Source organism: Triticum dicoccoides, chromosome 4A, assembly GCF_002162155.2.
Source record: "Triticum dicoccoides isolate Atlit2015 ecotype Zavitan chromosome 4A, WEW_v2.0, whole genome shotgun sequence".
Lineage (NCBI taxonomy): Eukaryota > Viridiplantae > Streptophyta > Magnoliopsida > Poales > Poaceae > Triticum > Triticum dicoccoides.
Genome location: NC_041386.1, coordinates 742,530,626 through 742,539,291, shown reverse-complemented (window position 1 = coordinate 742,539,291; position 8,666 = coordinate 742,530,626). Strand labels below are relative to the sequence as shown.

The 8,666-nt window shown below is 44.1% G+C and overlaps 1 protein-coding gene across 1 annotated transcript; it reads left to right on the top strand.

Moving 5' to 3' along the window:
• The first annotated feature begins 4,563 nt into the window (after positions 1-4,563).
• On the top strand, positions 4,564-7,930 carry LOC119290000 (protein NPG1-like). Its single transcript, XM_037569142.1, has 5 exons — positions 4,564-4,725; positions 5,512-5,713; positions 5,863-7,055; positions 7,162-7,309; positions 7,383-7,930. Exons 1-5 carry the CDS (start codon positions 4,564-4,566, stop codon positions 7,700-7,702), a joined length of 2,025 nt encoding a protein of 674 aa, XP_037425039.1. The 3' UTR covers positions 7,703-7,930.
• The last annotated feature ends 736 nt before the right edge of the window (positions 7,931-8,666 follow it).

Sequence of the window (8,666 nt, the reverse complement as noted above, 5' to 3'; positions counted from 1 at the left end):
TAGGAAGAATTTGACCTGCATGCGTTGCTGTTTGTGACCATCAATTATTGGCCTGCTCTCAGTAACCTTTCATGACAAACAAATAAGGGATACCGTGCATGCACGCACTGCTTGGATGATACCGACAGTATATATTTCGATAATTATAAGAAGAATGTATACCTGGGGCATCATCGATTTCTTCCGAGCAGGCATCCCGTAAGAAAGAAAGGAAAGCATTTCAAAGGTGAGGCAGATAACCGGACGAAGCCTCGCCACTGTACTGGTGATGATGTACATGATATGGTCAAGGATTTGAATGTAATCTTTTGAGAGGGTCCTGGTGGACAATCTGTTCCGAATGACGCTGACGGACGCACACCCATGTGGAAGAAGAAATCTATATTTTGGGACTTGGCCCATTGGAAAGATCCAGTGGTCCGTTCTGCAATCTACGTGATGCACGTGATGAAGAGTCTTTGTGTGACCTTGCTTGGCTTCTTGGGCGTGTATGGGAAGACAAAAGATACACCAGAGGCACGGGAGGACCAGCAACGTATGCACGGAAAAGACGGCATACATCAGGGTCAAGCCAGCTACGCTCTTACCAAAGAAGAGAAGGATTCTTCTTTCAATGCCTGCTTAGTATGAAGGTACCGTCTGGCTTCTCGTCGAATATAAAGGGAATAATAAATATGGCAGAGTAAAAGTTTCAGAACCTAAAGTCTCATGACTGCCATGCGATTATGACGCAACTGCTTCCAGTTGCATTGAGGGGGCTTCTACCGAAAAACGTTCGATTAGCCATTGTGAAGCTAAGTGCATTCCTAAATGCAATCTCTCATAAGGTAATTGATCCAGAAATCATACCAAGGTTAGAGAATGATTTAGTGCAATGTCTTGTCAGTTTCGAGTTGGTGTTCCCACCATCCTTCTTCAACATCATGACGCATGTCCTAGTTCACCTATGCGAAGAGATTAACGTTCTGGGTCCTGTATTTCTACATAATATGTTCCCCTTTGAGAGGTTCATGAGAGTCTTAAAGAAATATGTTCATAATCGTGCTAGGCTAGAAGGAAGCATCTCCAAGGGCCATAAAAATGAGTAGGTCATTGAGTTTTGTAGTGACTTTATTCCTGACCTTAAGCCGATTAGTGTTCCTGAATCGCGGCATAAGGGTAGACTGGGTGGAAATGGCACGCTAGGACCGGAACAAATAATATCTATGAATGGGCATTCTCTCACTCAAGCACACTACACAGTTCTACAAAATTCTGCCTTGGTGGCTCCGTATATGGAGGAACACAAGAATATTCTACGCTCCAAACACCCGGAGTAGTCTAACGACTGGATTACACGTGAACAAACGGGGACTTTCGCCACTTGGTTGCAGACATGCGCCATGCATGACGCCGCTGTTAAAGATGGCATGTACTTGCTGTCCTAGTTACCATCTTCGAATATAATGACTTTCAAAGGATACGAGATAAATGTGAATACATTTTACACGATCGCCCAAGATTTGAAGAGCACCAACCAAGACAGTGGTGTCCGCTTTGATGCAGCAACCAAGAGGGGAGTGGACACATATTATGGTTACATAGAGGAGATATGGGGACTTGACTATGGACGTCGTTTGAAGGTTCCTTTGTTTCGGTGCAAATGGGTCAATCTGACACAAGACGGGGTAACGGAAGACCCGCAATACAGAATGACAATAGTGGATCTCAATAATCTTGCGTATGCAGACGAACCATTTATCCTAGACAATGATGTGGCACAGGTTTTCTATGTGAAGGACATGTCTACCAAGCCGAGAAAAAGAAAAGATAAGGAAGCGAATACATCATACGATTAGCCAAAGCGCCACATAGTTCTTTCAGGAAAAAGAAACATCATGGGAGTGGATGACAAGACAGACATGTCAAAAGATTATGAAAAGTTTCATGAAATTGCTCCCTTCACAGTGAATATTGACCCGAGCATCCAGTTAAATGATGAAGATTGTCCATGGTTACGGCGCAAAAGGACACACGCGAGGAAAAAGTTTCACACCCAAATACAGTAGGGAATCTTTGTAATAGTTAGGGTGCTTATGTGTTTTGCATTTGAAACATGTACTTTTGTGCTTCAGACAAACGTGTACCTTTCTGACTTCATGTGCTAATTTTCAGCTTATTTACTGACTTTTTTGCGCTAAATGACCCTGAAATTGAAAAGCACTACAAATAAACTCTGAAAAGGTTGAAATTTGGCATGGTATCAACATTTCACCCACATAGCATGTGCAAAAAATCTAAGAGGGCTACGGCAAAAACTGGATGCACTTAGTGTACAAAAAGGACAATCTCTTTCGAAGTATCAGGGTTCGGACAAAAACTCATATGTTACAAAGGCAATTCATTTTTTTTAACTTATTACAACTCCAGACTTTTTGTGGGTTCAGTATGCACCATTCAAAGCCATGTCATCAACTTTCAACCCTTTCTCACTTCATTTGCTAATTTTCAGCTCATTTACTGATTTTTTTGAGCTAAATGACCCTGAAATTAAAAAGCACTACAAATGAACTCTGAAAAGGTTGAAAGTTGGCATGGTATCATCATTTCACCTACATAGCATGTGCAAAAAAGTTGAGAGCGTTAGGGCAAAAACTGGATGCACTTCATGTACAAAATGGACAATCTCTTTTGAAGTATCAGGATTTCGGACGAAAACTCATCTGTTACAAAGGCAATTCATTTTTTAACTTACTACAACTCCAGACTTTTTGTGCATGCAAGCCACATCATCAACTTTCAATCCTTTCTGACATCATTTGCTATTTTCATGCATTTACTGATTTTTTTGAGCTAAATGACCCTGAATTTGAAAAGCAATACAAATGAACTCTGAAAAGGTTGAAAGTTGGCATGGTATCATCATTTCATCCACATAGCATGTGCAAAAAAATATAGAGGGTTAGGCAAAAACTGGATCCACTTTGTGTATAAAATGAACAATCTCTTTCGAAGCATCAAGGTTTCGGACAAAAACTCATCTGTTACAAAGACATTCCATTTTTTAAATAACCTAAGTATTATCAAATTAAATATAATGATAAAACACACTAATATTAAACATAAGAAAAAAGAATTATTAAAAAATCTATTTTAAAGTAAAGTTATTCCCAAAGTAGTGATTCACACAAATTTCAAATAATTCAAATTTAAACTACTCAAATTTGAAAACTACTGGCACTAACAGAAAGTTTGTAATTTTTTATACCTAATGCAAAAATATTCACAAAGAAATTCTAAATTCAGTAAAAAATAACTCAAAAATAAATAAAGCATTAAAGAAAAAAATAAAGAAAAATGCCCACCTACTGGGCCACAGCGGCCTGCATACGACTAGAAACCCAACCTTTAGTTGGGCCAGGATGGAGGCCCGCTAGCTCAGTACGCCCAACAGGGCAGCACATATTCATTAGGCCACAAGGGCCTACTTAGAGAGGAGTTCGAGAGAGCAACCGCACTGGGGCTTATAAACCAGTGCGGATACCCCTCGGCTAGCGAGGTGGGACTAAACTTGCGCACCGCACCTGGGCCAACGCACCCCCTTTAGTACCGGGTCGTGGCTCCAACCGGTACTAAAGGTGGGGTCTTTTGGTTCTCTGATGATCGTTTATGCTACAATTGCCCGATTTTAACTAGATTTGCTGCTAGTCCGAAGATCTACTTACGTTCATTTCCATATGTGCATGTGTTGCATGGATATGAGGAGCCGAATTTGAGATACACGGGTATGGACGCAACAAAATGAGGCATGCCCGATCACTGTCCGCGGACGCGACCGGGTACGTCCGCGGGCGTTTGAGGGGCCATATTTGTCATATGCGGCGGTAGATGCTCTAACGTGGCAGTAACGACCGTGAGCAGTTGGCACGCGACGGCCGGCCTTAATCAACATGTTTCTCCGTGCCATGGGCATCTGTCATCTGCGCCATTGGTAGTGCGAGGAGATGGGACGCGGGTGACCCTGAGGAGGGAGGTAAAACCTCCTCCTGCGCAAGCAGTTGATGGATGGAGCGCCCTTCAACCCAATGCTCCATAATCCCCAAATATGGAGGCTCGTAGGCTTGATATGCAACGCCTTCATAAATGATAACTATCAAAGCCGTATGGCTGGCGTGTCTGATATAGTGATTTTTGGTCCAAAAGGCGTTATTACGACTTTGTTAAAGTTGCTCTAATTGCATGCATGACCATCCGGCCATCTTATCCGACAATCTATTTTTACCTTTCTCTAAAAAATAAACTATCATTAACTCGAATTTTCCGGAAAATGGCAGGACTCCCTTAAATTTCTCTCGGTATTCCTGGCGAACTTTACACGTGGCAACAAGCAGTAGAGAGATAGGTAGAGAGAGTAGTCGCAAAAGACTAAAAATAGAAGACAGAAAAATTAGTGGAAAAAAAGGTACACATGTGAACCGTGGAAGAAGTTGCCGCCTCTGTTTCTCTCCATTGACGACGAAACCGAGCACCTCCCAGCTCGACGAGATCGGGTGCCCGTCGGTGCGGTCCCTCTGCTGCATTGGCATGGCGGAGCCGGAGGACGGCGGCCAGGTCGCCCCTCCTGAGGCGGCGGCGGCGGCGACGAGCGCGGCCGCCCATTCGTCTCCCCCTGCTAAGGAGGAGCCGGGGGCAGCAGCAGAGGCAAAGCCGGCCAGCTCCGGCGAGGCGGTCTCCCTCAACTACGAGGTCCGAAATATCTGAAATTCTTTTATGAATGTTTGTTTGATAGTACGGTGCTTGTCCTATATAATGCTGCTATGTTGTGAATTTGGTTGACAAGAAGTTGCCATGTTTGAAGTGTTTGGTCAGTGCCACCAATGTTATGTCAAATCTCGTATTGCCGGCGAAGATGATGCCAATTCAGTTTAGCCATGACTTTGATTGTTCTCACATGAACCGAAATGTAAAGATGCCAACGTTGGTCGTGCGTTTTCCTTGAAAAATATTGTTTGAGAGGCTTTGTGTGGGAAATTTGTTCCTTTCTTGGGGATGTCAAATGCCGAAGTGTGATTTCATTTCAGTTCTGGTTCTATTTCATTGATTGGTTTATCCAATTGTGAATTATTCGGCAAGCTTATAAGACATGGACCTTTTTTGTTCTTTAAATATTTGGGTGGGTGAATTATAACACGATGGTGTCAATCAAAATGCTTTTTATTGGGTAAGTGAATTGTGAATAATCTTAATGCCAGTATAGGTAGCAATATTTTACTGAATAATGTGTAATCATACGGAGAAAGGGACATTTCCTTTGTCCAAATTATGTAGAAGAACTGATCATATTTCTATTCCCATGAACCGTGCTATTATATCTCCAGTGCAATTATTAATTTCCAAAAATGAAGCTCAAACTTAGCTTAATACATGGAGAATTCCAACCGTCATGGCGTCATGCTTTCTCCGGTTTATTACACCAAGTTTTTTTCTGCGGGTTTATTACACCAAGTTCGTTTATACATCTATCAATAACAGGAAGCGAGAGCTCTCTTGGGAAGGCTGGAATTTCAGAAAGGCAATGTAGAAGATGCACTTTGTGTGTTTGATGGAATAGACCTTCAAGCTGCCATTGAGCGCTTCCAGCCATCATCCTCGAAGAAAACAACAGAAGCTACTCTTGTTCTTGAAGCCATTTACTTGAAAGCATTGTCCCTTCAGAAGCTAGGAAAATCAATAGGTAACAAAATTGCTTTATACCGTTGTTTAAATTTAAAACAAATTGCTTTAATTGTGTTTTACAAAAATAAATTATCATTTGGAAGTTGTTCTGTTTTTAGCTTATGTTTGACTTGTAACAAATTATTGAAATACCTGTTGAACATGCAGAGGCCGCTAAACAATGCAAAAGCGTCATCGATTCTGTTGAAAGTATGTTCAAGAATGGCACTCCTGACATCGAACAGAAGCTACAAGAAACTATCAATAAATCTGTGGAACTTCTCCCAGAGGCCTGGAAAAAAGCCGGTTCTCTTCAGGAAACATTTGCTTCGTACAGACGCGCTCTTCTCAGCCCGTGGAACCTCGACGAGGAATGCATCGCAAGGATTCAAAAGAGATTTGCTGCTTTCTTGTTGTATGGTTGTGTGGAGTGGAGTCCGCCCAGCTCTGGTTCACCAGCTGAAGGCACTTTTGTTCCCAAGACCAATATTGAGGAAGCTATTCTACTCCTCACAGTAGTATTGAAGAACTTTTATCAGGGAAAGACCCACTGGGATCCCTCGGTGATGGAACACTTGACCTACGCATTGTCGATTTGCAGCCAGCCTTCTCTTATTGCAAATCATCTGGAGGAGGTTCTACCCGGGATATATCCTCGGACGGAGAGATGGAGCACACTAGCATTTTGCTACTATGGTGTTGGTCAGAAAGAAGTCGCTCTGAATTTCTTGAGGAAGTCCTTGAATAAGCATGAGAACCCAAAAGATACAATGGCATTGCTGTTAGCCGCCAAGATATGTAGCAAGGACTGCCGTCTTGCTTCCGAGGGTGTCGAGTATGCAAGAAGAGCGATTGCAAACACGGAATCGTTAGATGTTCAACTGAAGAGCACCGGCCTCCATTTCTTGGGGAGTTGCCTGAGTAAGAAGGCTAAGGTTGTTTCATCCGATCATCAAAGAGCTATGTTGCACGCAGAAACTATGAAGTCGCTTACGGAGTCGATGTCTCTTGACCGCTACAACCCAAACCTAATATTCGACATGGGAGTTCAATACGCTGAGCAGCGGAACATGAATGCCGCACTGAGATGTGCCAAAGAGTTTGTCGACGCAACTGGGGGAGCGGTCTCGAAAGGTTGGAGGTTTCTAGCACTAGTCCTCTCCGCACAGCAAAGATACTCCGAAGCAGAAGTGGCGACCAATGCCGCGTTAGACGAGACCGCAAAGTGGGATCAAGGGTCACTGCTCAGGATAAAGGCTAAGCTGAAGGTCGCTCAATCATCGCCCATGGAAGCGGTGGAGGCATACCGGGTCCTTCTTGCTCTTGTTCATGCCCAGAAGAATTCGCCTAAAAAAGTGGAGGTTTGTTTTCTTAATCAATGCAGCAAAAAAAAATAAGAGAGTACACCATTCGTGTACTACTTTTCTGTTGGCACTTTCTCCATTAGTTCACGTACTGATGCTTCAGGGAGAGGCTGGTGGAGTAACCGAGTTTGAAATCTGGCAAGGTCTTGCAAATCTGTACTCCAGCCTCTCACACTGCAAGGACGCCGAGGTATGTTTGCAGAAAGCCAGAGCCCTGAAATCATACTCCGCCGCGACACTCGAAGCCGAAGGTGAGCCAAAGGTTCAGGTCACCAAACTCTTACAAAATTTCACCCGATCGATGCACGATTCGATGCAATGCAGGTTACATGCACGAGGTGCGCAACGAGAGCAAGGAGGCAATGGCGGCCTACGTGAACGCCTCGGCGACGGAGCTGGAGCATGTGTCGTCGAAGGTGGCCATAGGGGCCCTGCTCTCCAAGCAGGGGGGCAAGTACCTCCCGGCGGCGAGGGCCTTCCTCTCAGACGCCCTGAGGGTCGAGCCGACGAACCGGATGGCGTGGCTCAACCTGGGGAAGGTGCACAAGCTCGACGGGAGGATTTCCGACGCCGCCGACTGCTTCCAGGCAGCGGTGATGCTCGAGGAGTCGGATCCCGTGGAGAGTTTTAAGACGCTCTCATGAGATTATCACATCATACATGAACTCCTTACTTTTTTACCCTCCACGTTACTCCTCTACTCTCATTGTTTAGCTTCCGTGTTGTAGTTCAATGCATGTAAAGTTAACCGATGTGTATAGGCGCAATTTTTTTACGTGTTTATTTATTTTGCCATTGGATTGTATTTACTCACAGAAAGTGTGATGCTTTCAGAAAATGCAAGTGCGGTGGCAGCTGAACTGTTACTTGAATTTCGCTTTTACTTGCACCGTTTTAATTTTGTATGATGATGATGGCGCCAAAGCCTTGAGTTAACAGCTAGCGCTATTTAGTTTACACTTCACACTGCGCACCCTCTATACTATTGATAGCCTGGGCTTATTTCTTGGCGCCCTCTATATATTCTGCATAGCCATTTCTTAGGGAGATCGTAGTTGTCGATTTATCAAGAAGTTGAGCCTATATAGCAAAATATATTATAAAGCAAACAAACCAATTAATCACTTGCATATTAAAACACATATCGATTCACGCCCGAGGGACTACTTTGGATGGATCTCGACCACATACCTCCTGTCCAAGGCTATATATGATTTTAGAAACCATAATGTTGAGTGAACCGGAGAGGTTTTTGGATCGCCAGTTGGACAACAACCAAACTGTGGTTGAGTTGGTTAGTAGGCCACACTACCGGAGTTCAAGTCCTATCAGGCACAACATATTTTTGCATTCCACAAGAGAAAACTGCCTCCAGGAAACCTACCCCAGCCCATGTTCAAGCCATCACAGAAAACAAGAACAATTTGATGCTGCAGCTAAGAGCATCTCCAGCCGCGCCCTCAGAACGGCCTCCCCAGGCGATATTTTTGCGTCAGGGCCGAAAAAACGGCCCAGTCGCGCCCCCAGAAGCCCGTTTTTCGCCGGCTTGGGCCGAAATCAGCGCCGGCGGACCCAGGCCGAACCCGATGCGCTGGGGGTCGCCAGGCG